At 37.6% G+C, this 25,112-nt stretch overlaps 2 protein-coding genes across 22 annotated transcripts in view; one reads left to right on the top strand and one right to left on the bottom strand.

The window, feature by feature from the left end:
• Positions 1–25,112, bottom strand: part of LOC139977726 (uncharacterized) — a 204,413-nt gene that overhangs the window by 95,545 nt on the left and 83,756 nt on the right. For 4 of the 9 annotated variants that reach the window (XM_071987244.1, XM_071987251.1, XM_071987249.1 and 1 more), the window contains exons 1-3: positions 12,321–12,761; positions 7,705–7,777; positions 2,000–2,801 (exon numbers count right to left, since the gene is read on the bottom strand). The exons of 1 other annotated variant lie outside the window; for it this stretch is intronic. In XM_071987244.1, coding sequence (XP_071843345.1) covers positions 2,000–2,801; positions 7,705–7,736 — 834 coding nt within the window. In that variant the 5' untranslated portion in view covers positions 7,737–7,777; positions 12,321–12,761. Of the gene's footprint in view, positions 1–1,999; positions 2,802–7,704; positions 7,778–12,320; positions 12,766–25,112 lie in introns of those variants that run through there. 4 more of the 9 variants (XM_071987253.1, XM_071987247.1, XM_071987252.1 and 1 more) reach the window with 4 other exon arrangements.
• The window catches only part of LOC139977758 (uncharacterized), a 31,469-nt gene continuing 21,020 nt past the window's right edge, over positions 14,664–25,112 (top strand). Inside the window, exons 1-4 of one of the 13 annotated variants that reach the window (XM_071987375.1) lie at positions 14,664–14,822; positions 20,525–21,038; positions 22,634–22,736; positions 24,884–24,961. Coding sequence is in view for 2 of the 13 variants with exons in the window: in XM_071987388.1 (XP_071843489.1) it covers positions 24,933–24,961 (29 nt within the window). In the remaining 11 variants the exon portion in view is untranslated. Of the gene's footprint in view, positions 14,823–17,256; positions 17,494–20,295; positions 21,039–22,633; positions 22,737–24,883; positions 24,962–25,112 lie in introns of those variants that run through there. The other 12 variants (XM_071987376.1, XM_071987377.1, XM_071987379.1 and 9 more) reach the window with 12 other exon arrangements.

Below are 25,112 nucleotides of genomic sequence, written 5' to 3'. Positions count from 1 at the left end.
GTATGTGTCGCTATGAGAGGTTTTGCTACTTCAATCCTACACAATTTTTCTTCTCTTTTTTGCTCGAAATTCATTTATATTGCCACAAAATAGCAATAAGTGTGCTCTTAGGAGATGTTCGTATGCACCGAGCCCAAATATTGTTCTATTGGAGGTCTGCACAATTTTTATAATGCAAGAAATTCAGAGGATTTTGAAAATTATTTGCCCTGTGCTGTATGTATGTAATTGCTTTGAGAAGTTTTGCTTCTTCAATCCTATTAAAATTTTCTTCTCATTTGTGCTCTAAATTTATTGATATTGCCTTAAAATAGCAATAAGTGTGCTCTTAGGAGATGTTCGTATGGACCGGACCCAAATATGCTTCAATTGGAGGTCTACACAGTTTTTTATAATGCAAGAAATTTCAGAGGATTTTGGAATTGATTAGCCCTGTACTGTATGTATGTTGTGCTATGAGAGGTTTTGTTACTTTAATCCTACACAATTTTTCTTCTCTTTTTTGCTCGAAATTCATTTATATTGCCACAAAATAGCAATAAGTGTGCTCTTAGGAGATGTTCGTATGCACCGAGCCCAAATATTGTTCTATTGGAGGTCTGCACAATTTTTATAATGCAAGAAATTCAGAGGATTTTGAAAATTATTTGCCCTGTGCTGTATGTATGTAATTGCTTTGAGAAGTTTTGCTACTTCAATCCTATTAAAATGTTCTTCTAATTTTTTCTCTTAATTTATTAATATTGCCTTAAAATAGCAATAAGTGTGCTCTTAGGAGATGTTCGTATGCACCGAACCCAAATATGTTTCTATTGGAGGTCTACACAGTTTTTTATAATGCAAGAAATTTCAGAGGATTTTGAAATTTATTCACCCTGTACTGTATGTATGTGTTGCTATGAGAGGTTTTGCTACTTCAATCCTATTTAAATTTTCTTCTCATATTTCACTAAATTTATTGATATTGCCTTAAAATAGCAATAAGTGTGCTCTTAGGAGATGTTCGTATGCACCGAACCCAAATACGTTTCTATTGGAGGTCTACACAGTTTTTTATAATGCAAGAAATGTCAGCAGATTTTGAATATTATTAGCCCTGTACTGTATGTATGTGTCGCTATGAGAGGTTTTGTTACTTTAATCCTACACAATTTTTCTTCTCTTTTTTGCTCTAAATTCATTCATATTGCCTTAAAATAGCAATAAGTGTGCTCTTAGGAGATGTTCGTATGCACCAAACCCAAATATTGTTCTATTGGAGGTCTACACAATTTTTATAATGCAAGAAATTCAGACGATTTTGGAATTGATTAGCCCTGTACTGTATGTATGTAATTGCTTTGAGAAGTTTTGCTTCTTCAATCCTATTAAAATGTTCTTCTCATTTTTGCTCTAAATTCATTTATATTGCCACAAAATAGCAATAAGTGTGCTCTTAGGAGATGTTTGTATGCACCGAACCCAAATATGTTTCTATTGGAGGTCTACACAGTTTTTTATAATGCAAGAAATTTCAGAGGATTTTGAAAATTATTAGCCCTGTACTGTATGTATGTGTGTTGCTATGAGAGGTTTTGCTACTTCAATCCTATAAAAAAAAATCTCATTTTTTGTCTAAATTCATTCATATTGCCTTAAAATAGCAATAAGTGTGCTCTTAGAAGATGTTCGTATGCACCGAAGCCAAATATGTTTCTATTGGAGGTCTACACAGTTTTTTATAATGCAAGTAATTTCAGAGGATTTTGGAATTCATTTACACTGTATTGTATGTATGTGTTGCTATGAGAGGTTTTGCTGCTTCAATCCTATTAAAATTTTAGTCCCAAATTTCATATTATTTCCAAGACTCGCAAAAACAGTACAAATAAACGTAATCTACAGAAATGTTCGCAGTCACTGATACCTAACTTGGTAGTTTTTCTAGCCTATTTTCATTATTCTAGATGTAAAATAAAATTCCTATGTTTACTTGTTTACACTATCCTACTGTACTTACTGTGCTGTATACATCCAGTATTCCTTGTGTTGTTGCTGTAAACATAAACCTGTTTACATCGTTTATCCTGATTCTATTCACCAAATCATCAATAACTCGGAAAGTAAACAATGTATGATTCTCAGAGAGAGAGAAAACAAAAACAGCAACAGCAGAAGAGAAAGACCAACATGATACAAACACCAGACCAAACTCACTGCTTACAGTGATACTGTATGCATATGAGTCGCCTGGTGTGTTGTATGCATGTAACATCACTCCCTCCATGTTGTATCTAATGGCTATAGCATTGTGTGTAGATATAAACAGATTATCTCCATAAACTGTTATATCTACAGGATAATCACTTACTAATCCTTCCAAGGTGATTGTCTTGATTTTATTTAAACTAAAATCAAACACAATCACCTCGTTAGAAGACAAACCAATAAATATCTCTCCCTCTCTGACAGTCATACACTTGGCTTCTCTATCGCGTAACAGATCACTGTGTGTGAGTATGTCGTCTGTCTTGATATTGAAGACATCCAACTGATCACCACACACAGTGACTATACGAGAATCATCCAAGAATGAAACATAACGATGCCGCCATCTTGAAGGATCCTTAAATTCTTTAGAATAAAACCGAGTTATAAATGGCGACGAAGAATCAGGAATGTTTAATGCAAACAGGTCTATGAATGATGTGTCTTCGTTGGTACCGCTAACAGCAACTTTAGTAGAATCCACCGTCATATCGCACAGCCTCCATGCCCGACGAGCTTCAGCGGTAAACCTGGAAAACTGCGTACGTTGAACTCTATTACATACAAGGGGAAAAAAGTACAATATTAGGTCAAGTTTACAAGGCTGTGTCCATGGTAACGGAGAATGTTGTCAGACACTATGCATATAGTCGCTGGAGAATGTACGTTTTCATAACAAAAACAAGAAACTAACGGAAGCTGAAGCACCCTCCCCATAAGTATTAATACTAAATAATAAACAAAAAATAAACAAATAAACAAACAACTAAACAAACTAACGGATCGAGTATATAATTTGCGAACATGTTGAGAGGAATTTCGCCCTAAACACGAGCTCTGGGATATGGAAATAGCTATTTACACGATTGAGTGTATCAATTCATATGACATACAGTATAAGCGATTGGCCCGTAAGACGGGCTTTCGTCGAGCACCCGGATCACGGGTGAACATTATGCTGTGATTTATTAATTATTAAAATTAACAATCAAACAATACAATTATTTAGGTTTCTCAGAAACTTGGCATATAGCCGCTGGTGATTACGTGTATTATATTCTCAGACTGAACTCCTCTTCGTGCAAATTAAGAAAGAACGTAAAAAAGAATTAACAGGAAAAATTTACAGAACCTGATCGAAGCCCCCCCCCCCCCCCCCTGCCAATTCAGAATAAATTGTAAACAACTATCAATAAATAAGCAAACAATTACACTAACGGATCGAGTATGTTGAGAGAATTTTCGCTCTAAGAACGAGCTATAGGATATGGAGATACATGTTTACACGATTGAGTGTATTAATTTATATGACATATATACAGTATATAATAGGCGATTGACCCGTAAGACGGGCTGTCGTCGAGCGCCCAGATCACGGGCGTACATTGTGCTGAAAAGTAACACCACATGGAAACGATCGATGAAATATTTATGATATAATACAATATCTTTCTTACCCGCCCGTTTCCTACTTTCTATGTATATATAACATATTTGAGGCCAATAAATTTTCAATCGATTTTAGGCCATTCTTTCAATAAAAGTAAGCAAAAAACTGAGCAAAAACAGCAAGGAAAACATCGCTAAGAAAGTAGGAAACGGGCGGGTAAGAAAGATATTGTATTATATCATTCAAATATGCCGGTCACGTTTGGTCAAAAATGTTTTAATGTCAACCTTCAAGGAAATTTTCCTCACTCGGATTTTCAGTTATCTTGAGTGTACCTTAAAAATGTTGAGAACAATTTGGAGAGTAAAGACATGAAGGAAAGTACTTTTTGAAAACTTCTAGCAATTTTAGCGTCCTATAAATTTAGGGCCACATACTGGCTAGCTATACCGACCTTTAAGGACCTTGATTCTCCACAAAGCTTGCAGTTGTCTGCAACATGCGTAGCAAGCAATAAGGCCCTATGCTGATCCTTCTTCCTCTTTTGAGAAAGTTCTTTTCTTAATTAATTTCGGGTGGGTTGGTCCCTTGGCCAACTATCAGAAGTACAACACCTAACAGAAAAGAACTGATCCAGGACCTCTGCACAATTTTGCAAACATACACAACGGGGCGAAAGTTTTTAAATCGATGGCGCTATACCAATGTAAATAAAGCGAAAATGTAAAAATCGATGGCGGGCTTCCACTATTCATTATCAAATAGTTTTACACTCTACAAAGCGGCCGCAATGTGCTTTTCGCAGTAGGGGACGTCATCTTCTTAGGGGATAAATACGAGGGGAACCGGTCTTAAATTTGATTTGAGACCGATGATGACGTCATCGAGAAGGCTGAGGGGACCGAGGCGATATATTTATATATATATATATATATATATATATATATATATATATATATATATATATATATATATATATATATATATATATATATATATATATATATATATATGCATATATATGCATATATACACACATATATATTTATATTATTGAATATTCATAGGCATATGTTTTAAGGGCATATCCTACGGAAAGTGCATGAAGTAAAAGGAAACGTGTTCTTTCGCAAAATTATTGTTTGACAAACAAAAACTTTTTATAGATATTTGCTGGCGTAATTCAGGCTGGTTTTACACTCCTTGAGGGGTGTTGGAGCGGTGCGGTTTGTCTCTTGGTTAGTGTTTCAGCACTTGATTGTGTTCACGAATATCGAATCGGGATTCCAATGAAACCACTAACTTATTGTACCCTAAATGTAAAAAAAAATGATGAGTTTTAAAAAGTTCAGCCAAGACATTTCTGAGCAACAACCGTTATCAGCAAGGAGCGATGTATTAGCTGAAGCTGGCCAATCTGAAATAGCTAAAGCGCCAGGGGCTGATCCACATGAAGAAAGCACAGATGTAGTATCAGATCTACCTGAAAAACAATTAGCTGACACTGATGCCAATGCACCCAATGTCGTTCAAGCTAAAGTCGAGGGACCAATTAGAGGAAATGACATTGGTGTTTGGCCATCCATTATTTCAAAACAGATGCGTGATTACTTGCTTAATCAGGGTGCATCATTCTAATATGTAGTCCATGTGGTATTCCTCTCCCAAGTCTTTTTAACATATACTATAAGGTGACCTAGTCTTACATTTCTCACTATGCCTAAATCTGGATGCATGAAATTCTTAATTTTCATATTCTCAATTATTTTTCTAAACATTCATAATAATAAATGTGTTTGATTTAAAAAATTATTTTAACGATGAAAGTGGGCCTAAGCGACCGCTCAATATGTTATCGTAAAGATGGGTTTGATTTTTGTCAATTTTAGTGCCATGACATCGTTACGATGCGCATAATGTCGGACACCAGTACCGTCACTCAGTAGTTGAAACATTTATAGAGGGTGCCCCCACTACCAAGCTGGCCCTAGGCCTCCCACAAGCTTAATCCGGCCCTGCGTCTCCTCTTACACCCACCAAAATGGTAAGTAAAGCGAAATAATATGAAGGGGGGGCGGCTGTTGCTCCTTGCTATTACGCCACTTAAATATTTCAAAACGCTTAAATGTCTGAGGGCTTGGCCCTCTAAACCCCGCCGGGCCTCTTTCGAATATATTTGACGGTTAAGCAGTTATATAACATGTAGATTCTTTTAATGTAAATCAATGGACCGGTTATCGAGATCCTGAAGTTCGTTTGACCAGGGAGTTGTCCATAGCAACTCCCTGATTTGACCACTATGATATTTGCTGCAGACGCAGATGAATCGCTCACAATAAACAGACGGGGGACGTTAAATTGACATGTGATGTACCGTATGCCAGGCCCCTTAGCCATTTCTCTGTCTAAGCTAGTGAATTTAAACAAAGCTGTCAGTCGACAATAGATGGAGCTACTTATTGACCTCACAGATGACTTTTTTATGCATTTTTCTAGTTACCACCATCCGTCTGCAGTCAAATCACGGATGTATAGAGTAACATGGATATACAAAGGTTTTATTTACTTCTAATTGACAGGATTTTGATATTCTTCTCTATCATGATGTTTCCTTGAAGACTATCGGCTCTCGGGAAACGATGCTTTGAAAACGAACTTGTTGCCGCCAATGCCACATGTATAACTCATAAGAAACGATTGTTTACATTTATCAGCACACGCATGGAGTGTATCTCAACAGAACAACCTAACACACACACACACCAACTATAAGACTTCCCTATTAATTTCAAAATATATAAATTCCGCATTTCTCCTCATTATTTCGAATATTTATATTCCACAGCCTAAAATACGAGAGCGCAACCTTCTAGCTTCATTATGAAGAGAGAAAAAGAATTTAAAATTAGATTTAATGTCGCATTTATGAAATCTGTAATATTATTTTTATAGGTCTGTGTGCTAACTATACCTGTTTGTTTCTACACACGGGTGAGTCCTGAATGTATCAGTGAATCTACTTACAAATTATGAAGTTCATTTCAGTTGCAACTCTGGAGTGATGGTGTTTACATGATTCTCAGACTTCCATCACTGTTAACCTTAAAAGATCTTTGACCTCCACTATAAATACAAAATGATTCTTGCACTCACTAATATGAATCTCTATACCACACATTCAGCCCATTCAAGTTTCAATATTTGAGGCACTGTCACAACAACATTATCAGACTTTGACCTCACATGAGCTTTGACTCCAACATAGCAAAATGCTTTCTTCGTACTCACTACGGTAAAGTGTCTTACAACGTATGAAGTTTTAAGTTTGGAGGAGTTATGTTTATATAAAAACTGTATTATTATTACAAGGTTTAAATTTGTGGACCTCATTAGAAAATGATAAGTTTCTTGAACTAGCTAAGATGGATTCACATACGACGTATGAATTTCATCTAAACTTTAATTTAGAGTGTTTACAATGTTTTCAGACTGTAACCTGTGTTGAACTCGAGTCATCTTTAATCTCCATATAAAACAACAAATTATTGTCATCATTAAAGTAATGACACACACTAAGTATAAAGTCCATCCGAGCTTACCTTATGGCTATGAAGTTTAACGACATTGTCCTTCCTTCTTGGGTTATCTTGTTTATACAGTTTTCAGACTTTGACATCAGTTGACGTCGTATGTCTATTTGCATCCACCAATTTCTATTGGGTTCTTTTACTAACTTAAAGACAAATCCATATACAATGCATCAACTTAGGACATCATATACTTCTTGAGTTATTGTGTTTACAAACAGTGTTGCATACACACAGACGCATCGGCACAAATACCCACACACAACATCAACATCAAATAGATTCATTATGCCTCCGGCAACTTAAAGAAAAAAGAGCTGAGGAAGAAATGAACCGTAGCATCGCTGAAAGGAACACAGTGATATATTTATGACATATTAGAAAGAAGCATTCTAAAGAGCAGTCTAAAGAGAACGGGACATGAGGGTAAAGTGGGAGGAGGGTCACATAAAGCGGGTTACTAAAGAGGGTATTACTTACGGTGTGATGAGGGGAGGCTCCATAATGTCCATCTTCTGACAGATTTCTCAAAGTTGTGTACGATCCTGCTGAACTAAACCGAAATAATAGTACTTAATTAAAGGTTCATATTAAACATACAAAACAAATACAAAATGTTTCTATCTTTCGTATCAGTAAGCAGCATTGCACCTTTAACATATACTGATTTGAAAACTATATATATATAAATATGTCTAACATACGCACAGCGTTGTTTGTTCTATGTAGATATGTTCAAAAGGCTATTTTCGGAACCGTACACAATTTGGATACAAGGTTTCATTGATGTTGAGAAATATACAGCATAAAATAAGTGCGTCCCAGAAGTGATTGAATCTTTGGACGAATTAATGTGTTGAGCTAAGTACAGTCAAATAAGATTATATTTAGTAGAAAAACATTTTTTAAATTTACCTCAAATACAGATTATAATGGTATTATAAATAACTAGTATGATGTACATAACCAAAATAGTGTAACAGTAGGAAATATTGATGCAAACATGTTAGTTCTCTCATTAATATTTACAATAATGAACTAAGTATTTTTCGAGTTGACAAATAGGTCTACACATGGGCGGGATTATGGGGGGGGGGGGTTGCAAGAGGGGGCATTTCCCCCCACTTTTCCCCAGACCTTAGTTCACTTTTTTGTCTTTTTTGCAGACAAATGTGCACAACCTATAACCGAAATTATTCCCCCACAACAGCTCTATCAAATAGGATTATTTGTTTCGAATCTAAGTCGAATTTGTGTGTAACATCGTAACATGTAGCATGCAGAATAACTGGAGCTGGAGCTAGCACATGGTTCGCAGCACAGGTTACGAATCCTGGAGCTAACACACTAGCGATTCAATTCTGCATGAATCCGCGGCATGTGCTACAATGCTAGCTTCAGGAATTGATTTTCAACGTTGCTGCTCTACTGAATGTGTTGAATAACTAAATCCAGAGAAACGATTTACGAAAGCCAGATTTGCAGATTGGGTATATCAATAATGAAATTCAATACACTGACACATGACACCCCCCCCCCCCCGTGTCATTCAATAATATGCAATGGCAATGCCGATGTAATTTCATTACTGCTCGAAATCCTGGAATGATGCATGCATATCGAATAATGTAAATTACAAATTGGCACTAACACAGTAACACATTAAATCCATTGTTACAGTATACAGCACTCGGCAGTTTCGGTAGAGCCGATAAAATAATGTGTGGCTTTGAGTTCCGTTTTCGGATCTATTCTCGATGATGAATGAAACACTTACGTTTGGTTTTGCATAAAAGGTAATTTCTTGCACACGATTTCTTTCCTAAAAAACTGACGTATGTTGATTCAACTATTTATTATGCACTCTATGTTGCCTGATAGTCTGGCAATAGTTCAAACACAATGCTGGTACTGCCAGGTAATAATTTCATTTTCAAAATCTCAGCCAGTACTATGAAATGCCCCGTAAATATTGCTCCATGTTGCACCTAGTCGCATTGTAAAATCCAAAAAGTCAACCCACATCGACTTCAGTGGCGACGGAACCGGTGGACTTGAGGGGCTTATCCCCCATGAAAAAAAGTGGGGAGGGGGTAAAGGTATGTTCAGCCCCGAATATTTGCCAAGTGCTCCAAGAAGTGGGGACAGCCGGGGAGAATTTCGAAGTGGGTGCTGAACATACTCTTGATCGGTCCAATGAACAATATACTAATATTTTTAGGGGGAAAGAACTGTCTAGATGCGATTTATTGTTACCAGAGGTGTCATTTTGCTGATCTAAGATTTCCTTTTTGCTTAAATTGCGACGCGCCGCGCCAAGTGATGGTGGTGCACCGCCTAAATAGTGACGTATAAGCTTCAGTTGTACATCACCATATAAGTTCTTCTATCCGTCTTCCCTGAATTTATACACGTTCATTAATTGTTTAGATGCAATTTAAAGCCTATGATATGGGTGTTAATTTTACCGATGTAAGGGTACCTTTCATCAAAAATGTCCACGCTCCTTGCCAACCGATGATGGCGCTCCGCTTAGATAGTGACGTATAACAAAGTTGTACATCACCATCTGACCATATGTTCTACTATCAATCCTCTTCAAATTTTGAAACGATAAATAATCTAGATACAATTGCAGACATGAGATCCATATTTCAAGGATGCATGCAGCTTAGAGTACATGCAGCTTAGAGCACTCGGGAAGTGCCGTTTCCGGTCATCTGGAGGGTTTGTAAAGCCAAAAAAAATCTTGTACGCTCCGCGCCAACCGATGGTGGCGCTCCGCTAAGATAGTCTTGCTGGCAGGTTTGCCCCACCCCCCACTTTCACAACTCAAATTCCGCCCCTGGGTCTACATTGCAAGAGCGTCAAGAGGAGTCTATAGTTTTTCATCTGAATTGAGGTTGACCACTCACTAGGAGTTAATGCTTTTAAAATGGAGTGATATGTAAGCTACAGTAATAACGCTATAATAACTTCACGCTTAAACCTGATATACTAATATCAATTCAGTCAAAGAATATTCCCATAGCTGAACTGAAGTTCATTGTCTAAAATAATTACTGGAAATCTTAATTCATCACAAAATTTGATGAACGTATCTTGCAACAGTTCTGTATTGTTTGTGTTTCTCCATGCACAATGTACGAAAACAAAACAATAAATAAGTAAACAATTTATGAAGTGTAATGATGTTAGTTAACATTTTATATCAGGAATATAAAGCTTGTCAAGATCATCTGCCATGATGAAACACATATTACTTGGAATGATCAGGAAGTTGTAAACCTACACTTCCTGTAGTAGAAACGGTTTATAGGTAAAGGGTATACATTGAAGTAACCATATCTAACGTTAGAAGTAGTGTATTAAGATGGTGGTCTCAGTTAATTAATACTATAGACTATCTTTCTCAAGTCTCACGCAAAAAGAAACGTCTAATGCCGGTAATTTGACCTAGTTTCGAATGAGGTGTAACAGAAGTGTTAAACACAACCATCGATTCCAGAAACTCCAGCTTGCTACCGTCGGTAATTAGACACTAGTGTACAATTCAGTACATACAGCTGCGGTCAATACCCACAGCACAGTATACAAACGATACAGCGATGGACATCTCAGGTCCAGCTAAAGATAACAAGGTATCACGTTTCATAACTGTACTGTCTGCATTTTGTAGCGACACGAACAAAACGTCACTTGCAAGCAACAGAAAGTTAACTTTTTCAGATGGCCGCACACGGTTTGGGGCGAGTCATATGGAAAGGTGGCGATCATTTGATCCGTGCATAGTCGACCTCGGGCCTTAAGTGTGTGTTTTATACCTTCCAAAACGGCCGTATCGCGATCTTTTGAAAAAAATCAATGTACCGATATCATTTACTGATATCGGCTAAAACAAATTACAGTAGTTTAAACATTTCTCTTTCATAATCTTTTAACGAATCATCATTAATCTGAACTTTACTGTATGTCGTTTTCCGATTAAAAAAGTTTAAATTTTTAGTCCAGTCGGATTTATGTGCTTGCATATTCGTTTATTCTACAAGGACGCTAACTTCAAACTACTCGAATTCTCAGACCGTTTGATCAAACTGCATGGCTAAACTTGCGCAACTAACTTCAAATTCTGTTCTTTCATATTATATAAGCCTATTTCTGATTGGTTAATGTTCACTGTATGTCTTTTTTCCATCGAATGAAAGTTTCCGCTAGAAATTTTTCTTCGAAAACCTCATTATAACGCCTCATTATTTATTCATGAGCTACGTCACGAATCAGCTTGTGTATCAACAACATTCTCACTGATGATTCGTCCGACAATCGTATTGTGATTTCTGAGGTGAATTTCGAGATTTGGGTGGTAATATGCAATGAAATAAGATGACGACATTGCAATAAACATAAATTAACAAGTTGAGGATCCTATTTCATAGTTTCCTTTGAAATAGGATGAATATAGTGATATAAATTGCCCACGTAAACGTTTGTAGCGAACGTACAGGCCTACCGTGCTTTATGTATTAATGCATATGGTTTCGTACAGTTAGGTTAACACTCGTATGTACGTAGGCTAAAGCTATCGCTAGGACTATCACTGGTTGTTTGTTTGGAAGATACCACTGTAAGTGGGTAACTCCATGTACCCCAGTTAATTAAGTCAAATACATGAGTTTGCCTAATAAATGTTATTTTCTCAAGTTCGATGAAAAGGTGTGCAGACAAATAAATGTATAAACACAACGTCATGTCTCAGTGTTCGTTTACATTCACTGCTATAATTATTTTAGCATCAATTCATTTAGAAACAAATACAATCCCCATGCCGGTAATGAAACAGTCCGTCTGTCAATATGCATATTCATACCGGTGACTCATAACATTGGCGGATTTTAGTCTGTGTGGCTTTGTAGAGCAAATGCTCTTTTATAGCCTAAACTTTTCCATATGCTTCAATGCCTTTAATTAAGCTTATGTGTCACAGTCTACCCGCTACCGGAGTACCCATAACGCTACCTTCTAAACCACAGCCATTGACAAATATAATACTGATAACTGTGTACTGCTGTAATACACACAGAAAGGGTAACACTTACATTGAAAGCCACTCAAATTCACTTGTGTAATATTGCAGAGTGAACCAAGGATCCTTTGAATCCTTCTTCTTCAACTTAAAACACACCCGAGCTGTAAATGATCACGAATAGTACCTTGATGTAACCCGAAGAGGAGAAAGTTACCCCAATGTAGTAAGAACGACGTTATGGAAATACGATAAATAGAAATGAGTTGTGAGAGTGGCAATATGAAAGCAGATTATTACACTGAACAACACTGTACATATCAATACTGATCGTGTGACTGATAAACAACGCCCACTGTGCACGTACGCGACTCGACTGTGCATTGAGCTCCACAGTTGGGTTCAAAGGTTCATTTGTACACGTACACACAAACTAGCAGATTTATGGTATGTATATTCGAGTCAACTAGTGTAGATTTTCCTTTCCTTTGTTTCCCCTTCCAGTATTCAGTTTCACAGTAGAATGGATATATGATATTTATTGTGTAGCCACACGACTATGGCAAGCCATATGGGACGAACACCGTATAAAATATCCACGTATTAATACGAATATACGCAGTGGCGTAGGAAGGTACTTTTGAGTGGGGGGAGGGGGGCTAAGACTGATGGCCCGCCTGGGGGAGGGGTCTAAAGGGAAGGGGTGTCCCCCTCCCCTTTGGATTTTTTTGCATTTCCAGGTAGCCTCAGATGCAATTTGGTGCAACATAGCACACTTCAACACCCACTCCATTTTGTAAACTTAATTTTGTATTTTCACCAGGCCTTAGATGTAATTTGGTGCTCCAAATGATTTTTTTTTTCTCATTTGGAAATAAAAAAGGGGTTTTCTGACTTGCGAAGCGGGGGGGGGGGGGCGGAATGATACTTCCGCCCCTTCAAATTTTTCACTGGGGGCTGGCGCCCCCAGCCCCCCGGTTCCTACGCCCTTGAATATACGCGTATTAATTCGAATATATACGCCTCTGGAAATCGCTTTCCTACCGCTTCTCGGATTGTATCGAATGGAACTGTAGCGTGATGCCTGATTACACAGCATGTACTGTTCTGTGGCCAGAGCCGTATATAGTCCTATATACGGCTCTGACTGTGGCTTCTGACTGGCGCCCCAACAAAGAAATGTCCAAATAGGGATCGCCACCAACTAAGGGCTGGTTAATGTTGCTATGCTGCTTACTTATATATTGTATACATCTACGTTTATGCTCTAAGTATGATTAATATAAACCATAACTATTATTTTGGTACAGTTGAGCAGGAACGTGTGCAACATTGAGATATCTGTCAGGAGATGGACACTTGGAACCAGCCCACCATCACACCGTATGTAATGATTTCTTCTGTAGCTCGGTGGTTAACGCCAGTGCCTTTCAATCATAAGGTCCCGAGTTCGAGTCACTCCAAGATCAATGTATGTTGTCCAATTACAGAGTTGTGGAAAATTGAAAATAAGGGGTTAATCAACGGTCTAGCGTGCGCTACTCACAGGATTAATGCACGATCGGGGATAATGCAAGCGATGCACAGCGATGATCAGTCAGAAAATCCATCGTTACTCTAGGAATCATCACAAACAATACTAAACTGCATTATTATACACGTAGGAAAGATACGAGAGTTCGTGTTTTTAATCACCAATGACCAGTATGCTGGTACTGATATGGGTACAAGGTTCCTAGTACAAATATGAGTATGAGTTACAAGGTCCCGGATAGGTGACCGAGTACACATCCATACTTACGAGTACGCGTGTATATGATTGTCACATATTACTGTGCGTATTTGAACCTTCAAAACTCCCATGTGTTTAGAAAATCATTACTCGAGATAGGAATACACTAGGGAGCTTCCTATAGCTTTATTTTGCACGTAAGACAGCCTGCATCAATAAACAACCTTTTTTTCCGAGGGGGTCACATGGACCTTTTTTTTTTTTTTTTGTCTTCAAAGATTTCTTTACATGCAAAAAACCGGTCGTTTTGACATTTTTTCAAAAAAATGTTGAGAACAGTGAAAAATGTCAAGTTAACTGACCTTATCTTATACAATTAGCTAATACATACAAGGAATCAAATCAGAAGTCTCACAGGCATATGTAGAGAGATGGCTCTATAATTGGGGAAAATATGTCAAAAATGACATTTTTTGGTCTAAGTTTAGGCCAAAACACTGTCAGATTTCCGAAATTTTTTCTCCAGAATGCCTCACCCTACAGAGTAGATTTTTAGCTCTCCAGAAGCGCCACACTGAAACGCCAGTCTACATAAAAACGATTTAGCAATAGCGCCTCCACTTTGTGAGTAATCCCTAGCAATTCAACTCGAGCATTTCTACGGTATATAATTTCGGTCAACCACAGTTGACCTATGCAATCACTCACGTAATTGAAACTGTAACTATTTAGCACATATTATCATGGCTAAATACTTCTTAGAGGCGTTAGACCTTCTTTTTATGGGCAATTTGACCATCCAGCCGTTGGAGAAGAAGATTCTGACGATGAAATTCTGATACGGTAAGCCGCTTAGTTGCACACTGTACAGTATGTACTATGTATTGTGTATGTAGCGCAATTGGTATATATAGACTTACCGTTACGCATGGCTACCATTGTATTACAGAATACATTTGTTTGTTTGGAGGGGGGGGGGGGGGGGGAATCAGTCATATTCCTCACATTCAAACATCAAATTATACTTTACTTATGAAATAACATGTCTTGAACTCATCAAACTATCAAAAGTCCAGCAAATTTCGTCAAAATAATTTCAAATGGGCAAAAAAAGTACATTGTTTGTATCATAACCTCATTTGCATATTTGCATATCTTATCAGCTTAATTATAAAAAATTATAAAAATTAAAACCTCATTTCAATACCTATCTGTCAATACTTGGGTACCTATTGACAAAAATGAACAGATTTTAAGTAATTACAATGTGTAAATAGTTTCCCCTAAGGGACAATGATATGACAGGAAAGAGTCTATAAGGAGTTAAGAGCTAACACATGAGTAAGGTACAGATAAATCGTCTTGAGTGCCTGGACAGACTGGGTACTAGAAGGATGATTTATCCCGCGACTACCTTAACCTCCGCACTTTTTGGCTCTATAAAATTCTAGCATACTGTAGAATTATTATCGTGCCCTTACATGATGTACGTAACAAGGTAAGGCTAAAAGAAATAGAAAATAAATATTTGGTTTAAATACCCTTACGGGTGTAATGTTAGTAGTGTGGTCCTCTTGTAGGGCCTCATGTTTAGAAACGGTTGAATGGACCTGGGAATGTATAGTCCCACGTCTAACTTGTGTATGACGACTATTCGAGCATAACTATTAACAGTCAATTTCTAGGGCACGATTGTTTTATTTCGTATTCATATGAGACATTCTAACAGAAATAAGTTTTATATTTCAATGGCAGTATTAGTAAAAAAGGAAGATTCTATTACTTCCTTTTAATAATCACAAGTTTAGAGACAAAGCTGTTGTCAGCTGAAGAAGCTAAAACTAATTAAACTCCTTGATTTGAAAATTCAATGAAATGCTTTTAGAATATTAATGTATGGAGACCAGTATACGGGACTTTCGATAGGTTACTATTATAAACATTTCATTTTTGGGATGAATTGTCTTAAATTTGATTTACAAACAATTATTGAGTACCACTGCACCTTCACCGTTGGTTATTGTCCGCTAGAAAATAGATGGCGCCCTCCGCTTTTCTCCTTATTATCTGCTCTTATTGTCCGCTACTAATGTCCGCTACTAATGTCCGCTACCTTCAAGCAGGTAATGTGGGCCGGGTGTCCGAACTTCGCAATATTCTAGCAAAGAAACACCAGTTCCACAATCACAAAGAATCTTCTTGGAATACAACGTGAAAACAGATTGCAGGAAAGAACGTTTGGCCCTGTATCGTACTATGGCACACTTTTCCCACCATATCAAGTATATTTTCAGGTGATTTATACCAGAAGATATAGTTTTATAGGCTTAGGTGTCCGAACTTCGAAGTGTCCATGCTACTAGTACTAGTACTAGTATACCCTGCATCGTGCGTTGGTTTTTGCAAATGCAGGAGTGTTTGATGGTCAGAATTGAACACAAGTCCCACTAGGCCTACAGTAGGTTATTAAAGTCGTGCAGTCTCTATGCCAGGTACCTAAGGTTTTTCCCTAACAAAAGTAAACTTATAGTAGTATTTAACCCGAATCTAGGTCTAGTGCCATTCCGCCATAGCCTAGGTACATGCCGCCATACCTTTCCGCCATAGGATTCGAGCATTTCCCCCATAGGATTCGAGCATTTCCCCCATGGCACCATCTCTGGCGGAACTTACATTTTTGGAAGGACTTAACACTGGTGTACAGGAATGCACCCGTGAAACTTACTTTAAATCGCATGGAAGGAGAGGTATACCGTCTTCAAATGTTCAAAGGTTGGTCGAAGTAATTGAATTAAAATAAAAATTGGGAGATTCTAGTTGTTGATTTGGAAATTAGAACTTTAGAAGACCTATTTGGGGACAGACGGGCCCTAATTGGTAGTGTGAAGTGGAGCAATATACAGTGCATGTGCTGAACATTGAACAGTGCTTGAATCATAAGTTGTCCTAACAAAGCTTTACAACTATTCCTAATTACCTCATAATTCTGGGAATTTCTTGTTCCCTAGCCCATCATTACCCCATCCTAACAATCCGTTCCTTGTTATTCCTAACCTACATACTAACATTACCCCTACCCACAGTTATGTACTCTTACCGCCATCATACAGTAGAAAAAGTGCTATACCGCCATGGTGTTAACATGGAGGAAAGGCATGCACTATTCTAAGTGGTAAGTACCCCTTTTGACCCTAATTCCTAAAGTCGTATGTAGTTGAAAAAACCATAGATATTTTTGTGACATTTAGGTTAGGCCTAAACTGTCATTAAGCCGATAGACAGGCACTCCTGGTGTTATACAATTTACACAGTAATATATAGGCCTATGTACCAGAAGGTGAATCACTTCTAAGCAACGTAGCACCAAATTATCCACCCTTGCCCTAAAGTCGCGGAAAAAAAACAGGTACTTTATGCAATCATTAATACCTTGCCACTGAAAAGTATAACCGTTTGGTTTGAACTGAGCAGTAAACTATATACTAAATGCATGAGAAACAACTCTGGAACACTTGTATGTTATTTGAAGGGGGAAAATGTAACGCAATTAAGGCAGAGGAAATAGGATTTGTTTTCTTTTGAGTTTGGTGCTAGATTGACGAGAAGGGGTTCTCCTACTCGCATATATGATATAGGCATAAATATTTATATTAACCTACTGTGGAAATTGTATAATGCTAGGAAACAAAAATGGTCACTGTTTGTGATAAACCTAACTGAAAGGGAAGCAGGACACTTCGCCCAACAACCATTTCGCCCAACTGCCATTTCGCCCAACCTTACCATTTCGCCCAACCAGCCTGGTCATTTCGCCCAACCAGCCTGGTCATTTTGCCCAACCAGCCTGGTCATTTCGCCCAACCAGCCTGGTCATTTCGCCTAACCAGTCTGGTCATTTCGCCCAACCTTGATTAAATATGATATTTCAAAAGGAAACGTTCGGGAATTGTTAACGTTACAGGATACGAACGGAATGTTAAAGAAACTTGAGGATTGATCAGTGTGTTAGGGGTTAGGTTTGATAGTAAACGTTCGAATATTAAGGAATATTAAGGAAACTTGAAGTCCTTTACTTTGTATAACTTTAGTAAGGAAACGTTCAGGAATGTTTAATGTTACAGGATACGAACCGAATATTAAGGAATCTTGAGGATGGATCAGTGTTTTAGGGGTTAGGTTTGATATAGTAAACGTTCGGGAATTGTTAACGTTACGGGATACGAACCAAGTATTAAGGAAACTTGAAGTGGTGGTTAAATTGATTACATATGTGATGACATATGTGGTTACATTGATAAAGTGGTTACATTGATTAAATATAGTAATTCAATTTTATATATATATTTTTAATTTAATAAGGAAACGTTCGGGAATTGTTAGTCAGTAGGATGGATCAGTGTTTTAGGGGTAAGGTTTGATAGGTTTTCATGAAGACCGATTCCCCTGTGTTTGTATAATAATATAACTTCCATTGTATGCGTAAACGCCTAAAGTAGTGTAATCCTCCCATTATACCCAAAATAACTGCTCAGACTCCGATCGATATCGAGCGGACCTTACTTTTTGATTTACCTATTATGAAGTAACCTAATCCAAAATAAATCAAATTGAACTAGTGGAATAGAAAAAGTAATATTATGCTGACTGAATATTAGTAAAAATAAGGTTGGGCGAAATGACCAACACGGTTGGGCGAAATGACCATGCTGGTTGGGCGAAATGACTATGATGGTTGGGCGAAATGACCATGCTGGTTGGGCGAAATGACCAGGCTGGTTGGGCGAAATGACCAGGCTGGTTGGGCGAAATGGCAGTTGGGCGAAATGGTTGTTGGGCGAAGTGACTACAGTAGAAAGCACTGAAAGCATGTCAAAGTCTCAAAGACATTAAAGGTGTGTCCTACATACAGTATAGCACATTTGTTTTCTTTTTTTGCAAATGCCAATTATTCAATCAAGGTGGTGCAGTTTTCAACACAAATCCTCATAATACAACAACATGCAGACCTAGGCGTCATTGAAGTATCGCTGGGTACGGTGTTTTATTCTTCGTATATTATCTAGTCTATTATCATTTAGTCTAACCTGCTAAGCCTAGGATAGGTCTTCTGTGCATTAGAAAATGAAATTTGCCCCTTAAGAAATGTCTGCTCTAGCTAGTTATCAAAGGGGTGATAAACTTCAGCTTCTCAATCTGTATGCAACTAAAATAATGTCACTGCTAATTTGTTTACAGTATGTGTGATCATCACATTTGGTGATTACATTAAGTTGCTGGTAACCAGACAGTTTGAAAAACCAGGAGAAATCTGTCAGCCAGTGGGTGTGCACGAGTCATGTGACATATCCCATGGCGGCACATAGCTGTTATTTCCCAATATCCGACGGTGCAGTACAGTATATATAATTGTAATGTACTTCAATATAGAATAGGCCCACAAGAAGGGTAGTCAAGTTCAATTAGTGTCTGGCAAGAAGTGAAGAAATCACATATGCGATATGAAGGTGTACCACCAAATTGAGTACCAGACGCCTATTATTTTTGTGAGTTGTAGTGAAGATCAGAGGTCATTTGGGTCAACAGTGGTCAAATTGTGAAAACATTGTAAGCATCATACCTCAAGAGACGATTTGACAAATCTTTAATTTGGTATGCAGGTGGACCACATTGAGCACCGTTTTTTATTGTGTGGAGGTCAGACTGGGTCAGATTGTAAAAACCTTGTTACTTTAATATCACATGTTCAAAGGAAACTTGGAGGCATATCTCATGTTTAGTAAATTGTAGCCTGTAGGGAAGGTGTTCCATACTGAGTACAAGTAGCCTTTTCCTTTTAATGGAGATCACAGGTCATTTGGGTCAAGAGGGGTCAAAATATGACCTCATATGTACACAATATCTTAAAACCAGAAACAACCTGTTATAATGGTTGTTAAAATTGGAAAAAAATTCAAATGTAATGTGGTATTTTTTTTTCTTGAAGGTTTCATGTACTTTATCTTTCCTGTGATTCATCTTTTGGTTTAAGTACTTAAACAAACTAAACGCAGTATCTGTAGTACTAATAGGCTTTCGCCAACTTATTGTATGAGCCCATTGCTATTTACTCAGTATTTTTTTTTGATATCAGTTGAAGTTTGAATGTGAAATGTGTACAGTATGTACACGACAGTTTCATCATGCATAGAATTAATATCTTTTATATCTTGAAACTTTAACTAGGAAACAATGTAATTAAATGACTCACATATTTTCACAGCTGTTATATTGTACAACAGAGGAGAAGCTTTCTCACATCAAATTTGTATAGAAAGTCGTGTTTACTCACCACTTCGATAACATGTTACGTTGGTTACTCAGTATCCCTCTGAACCTAGAAGTGACTCTCTAAAGCTCTCAAATAATGCCTGTGTTCTTTGCCAAATTACAAGAAGTCATTCAAGCTTCCATGTGGCAATATAACCAAAGAAAATTAAAACCAACTGCTAGACATGTACAGGATTGTAAGAAAATATAAAAAAATACTTGTCATCATCTTTTCACAGAGTATCATGCCTCTGAAGCCACCAATGCAAAAACAGAAATTAAATTTTTTCCATATAAAGGTAAACGACGACCTGACCCAGACGAGGGCCTCATTTGAGTACACAAGATGTAGTCAACAGAACGAGAGGCGTGGCCCTTTGACTAGGACATACCCTGAGAGCAGTTTATTTGCTGGGGAGACATACCCATATCCACCTGCTACCGAGGAGCTCCTTCAAGGTGATCCAAGCCCTCTCACAGGAGAACTCAGTATTCACACTGTGGTCAGCATCATCATCATCACGATCATCTGATGGCTGGAGAAACAGGAAGAGAAGCTGCAAATGCTTGGCAGGCACTTTGTTCCAAGCTTACCAATACTTTCATTGAGTCAGTTGCCCCAACCTCCAACATGTGTGATTCCTGCAACACTGTAACTTCATAACTAGTAATGTGTGAAGACTGCACCTCAAGACCTATCTTCTGTGGGGTCACAGAGAGAATGCACAGTTCCACCATTTAATACAGTTTAAGGTAAAAGCCATTTTTGTGTTCAGAGAGCATATTTTACACCAGCCACTCCAGATTGAGGTAGCCAATGCTCTAGTTGAAGATTACCAAACTACACACAAATAACTTCAAACCCAATGATTATAATCACACAAAGTAAAAAAATAATAATGAGAATATGTGACTTTGTTCTTTAGCACCATGTTTAGGGGTTGGCACTGCGATGCCAATTCCTGAAATTGGATCACAGTAAAGTAGATTGTTTTGGTCTGTGCGATGTGATCTGTAAGTACTTACACATGTATGTCCTGTCAAGTACGGGTTATCATTATTTCATGACCAAAATTATAACCTTATTGATGTATTAACCGTGGCTAATTTTTCTGCATTGGCATTTGGCTCCAAGAGCTCTGTTCTGAAAGAGATATTGAAACAGTAGTATACAGTACATTGGCATTTGCTGCAAATTTCACAACATGGAATACTCATGATTGCTTTGGTACCTATTACTGAATGATCCCAAGGTGGGATTTACAGTATGGAAATCACGGCTTCCACTAACAGTAGTTCCTCCTAGCAGGAACTTACAGTATATGCCAATTTCTAGTGTTCTTGTATGGTTACATTTCTAGGGAACTGTAATGTGTAGTGGCATTGATGAATTAAAACAGTACACTCAATGAAGCTACAAATTCTGATTCTCCCCTCACCTATTACAGAATGAGCTTTGTGAATTATGAATGTAATGCAATTTGTCACACTGTGTGTTCCACAGTTAAAAAAAACTATGATGTTCTGTGAAGTTCCTACTTAGATTAAACTGCAGGTTAGGACAATTGATTTTCATGCTTGTTTGGATCATAACCTTATATAATACCACACTGTACTCTACTAGGCTGAGCTTTATGTAACACAATAACATGCAGGGTAGGGGTTGGGGAGAGGGGCATTGAAGAGACCTATTCGCTACTGGTTGATCATTTCTGGTAAATTAGGATAGATAGCGACTAACTGTGTAATTTAACAGAAAAAGTGTAGAGTAACCTACTTCAATGCATGCAAGTCTCGTAGAAGGCTGCCTGCAATGATATGCAACCTATTAATGTAAAATCATGTACAGGAAGAGGAATATGACACCTGCACACCTGGTACACTGGGCCTTCCATTTTTGATGGAGTCAAACTGTCTGCTTGGGGCCTACAAATCTGGTGCCCTATATTCAGATAAAAAAGTACAATGGGCATGGCAGAAAGAGACAATACTCTAAGATCCAAGATATTAAAAAGACATGTTATTTAAAGCAACAGTCTGTGCGAGGCAACCCCCCCCCCCCCCCTTCAAAAAACCATCAAACCATCAAAACACAGTACAAGGAATCTTGTACATATGAAGCTTTCATAAACTTTCTACACATCCCTTGTAATACACACATTTTCAAAATTCTTTATTAAAACTACCTTCTGGAGAGATTAAAGAGGACCCTGCTGCACAGTATTATAAACATCTTCAAGAAATGAAAGTTGCTTTTATTTGACAAAACTTTTTTTGACCTTTTAAGTGATGAGCATAATGTTGTCTAGATAGCTATATATCTGCTTTTTATGTGTATTTGCTCACAGAATGGATACCGTTCAACTTTCAATTTCTGCAGAGAGCTCATTGCCTCACAACACAGTTGTAACAAGAAATATTTGAAGTCAATGAGGTTATTTGACAAACATGGTAAGAAATATACATCATAGTGGAATACATATACACTGTATAATACCATGCTGTGATATGCTACTATGTGCCATTCAACTGATAATGCCATGTTGCATTTTTGGTTCCTTGCTTTAGCAAAAGGAACCTATGTAGTCAGGGTTGGCGTGTGTGTGCGTGTGTGTGTGTGTGTCTGTGACACTTGCTTGGGTACGCTCTATCTCAATAAGGGAATATTGGATTGAGGCCAAACTTGGACTATAGATCCGCCATATGGAGAAGGTGTGCCCTATTGTTTTTGGTGCCCACAAAGGTCAATTATGGTCTAAAAACGGAAAATATTAAAACTGCAATAACTCCCAGTGCCAATGTGCGACAAGGTTGATATTTTGGGAAAAGTTGTAAACTGGTTAGAGGAACATTTTCAAATTTAGTGGTGTGATCCGAGGTCACCAAAGGTCAATTAATGATAAAAAACTAGTATTTTTGCGTTTACTTGAGAACGAAATGTCTGTTAGGGTTGGGAGTTGCTTCAATGTTATCCAATTGTCGACCCGCATCTGGGTGACCCTTGACCTCAATTTGACCTCTGGTGACCTTTATGTGTTTTGGGGGATTTTTACAGTTTTGATACTATTTTCAGATGTTAAAGGTACCTTCTGATCATAAATGTCATAGGGTTAACCCCCGTGTGACATTCGTGTGCGAAGTTATATGAGGTCAGAGTTAATTTTCAGACATTTAATGCAATAACTCCTAGTTCCAAGGTGTTACAAGGTTGATATTTTTGGAGTAATTGCAAATGGTATAGGGGAATATTTTCAAACTTAACGGTCATGTGATACAAGGTCACCAAAGGTCAATTAATGATAAAAAACTAGTATTTTTACGATAACTTGAGAACAAATTGTCCGTTAGGGTTGGGAGTTGCTTCAATGTAATCCAATTGTCGACCCGCATCTGGGTGATCCTTGACCTCAATTTGACCTTTGGTGACCTTTTCGTGTTTTGTGGATTTTTACAGTTTGATGCTATTTTCAGATGTTAAAGGTACCTTCTGATCATAAATATCAATGGGTTGACCCCCGTTTGACCTTCGTGTGCAAAGTTATACAAGGTCAAAGTTAATTTCACACATTTAATGCAATAACTCACAGTGCCAAGGTTGATATTTTGGACAAGTTGCAAATGGTATAGGGGAATATTTTCAAACTTAACGGTCATGTGAACCAACGTCACCAAAGGTCAGGTAATGTGGACAATGACAACAGTTGGTTACAGTTATCATAGGCTATGCAGTGGTCTACATGGGATGTTCAAGAACTAACATCATGTGTGCCTACATTTATCACTAAGGAGTTTAAAATGTTTGAAATGATGATAGCTCTCTAAGGTGTAGGAGTAAGCATGTAGCCAACAGCCATATGCCCCCAGTCTGTATCAAGTATACATCAGCATGCATGAGTGAGAATTAATTGCCTTTGCATAATTTTAACTTTATCTGAAACACCAATGACTGGAACCTGATTAGAACACATTAAAGTGCATGCAGTGCAAACCTTCTTTGCCAACTCATGTCTCGTAACCATATGACATTTCTTGGTACTGACCAGAACTGAGCCTTTAAATGGTAAAGTGGGACCTCATTGCTGATCCACAGCACAAACCACTGTATACAGGTACATTTTGTTGACCTTATATGTGGTCATTTCCTTTGCAGTAATGTGATACCCATTTCTTATACAGATTAGCAAGGATATTACAGTGTAAATGTTACAGAACAAAAAGTTAAGTTTTGTACCAAAATGGAAAAAATGTTATGAAATAGTAGTTAAGTACCTTTTACCAATCTAAGATATTAAATGCTTTTACTACAACTATCTCCTTTTTGGCAACTTGGTAACAGTAAGTGATTAGTGTGTTTTAGTCATTGCATGAAAACTACAGCCCCCTTTCTACCATAGCCTTGCAAAATCCATCTTCCCTAAATACTTATTACCTCATAGTAAGATATTATGCACTGTTGGTGCTCTTGTTACTGTAGTACATGATACATGACCACAAAACTGTCTAATTAATGTCCATGAAAGTGCCAATTGAGTATAATGCAAACAACAAATTTATATTTTGAATTAAATAAATCATTAACAATTGTTCTTCATCCACAGAGGAATATGCCGGAATTGGGAGGTTTTGATATGACACTGCCTGTATTTCATGCATATGGACATAATCTTCATTGCCAGGTAAACACATGCACGTTTCTGGCAAGTTGTCTGCTTTACTATTCATTTTTGGTTCCTTGCTTTAGCAAAAGGAACCTATGCAGTCAGGTTGGCGTGTGTGTGTATGTGTGTGTGTGTGTGTGTATGTGTGTGTGTGTGTGCGTCTGTGACA

Source organism: Apostichopus japonicus, chromosome 12 (genome assembly GCF_037975245.1).
Source record: "Apostichopus japonicus isolate 1M-3 chromosome 12, ASM3797524v1, whole genome shotgun sequence".
NCBI lineage: Eukaryota > Metazoa > Echinodermata > Holothuroidea > Aspidochirotida > Stichopodidae > Apostichopus > Apostichopus japonicus.
This window is presented reverse-complemented; position numbering and strand designations above follow the sequence as displayed.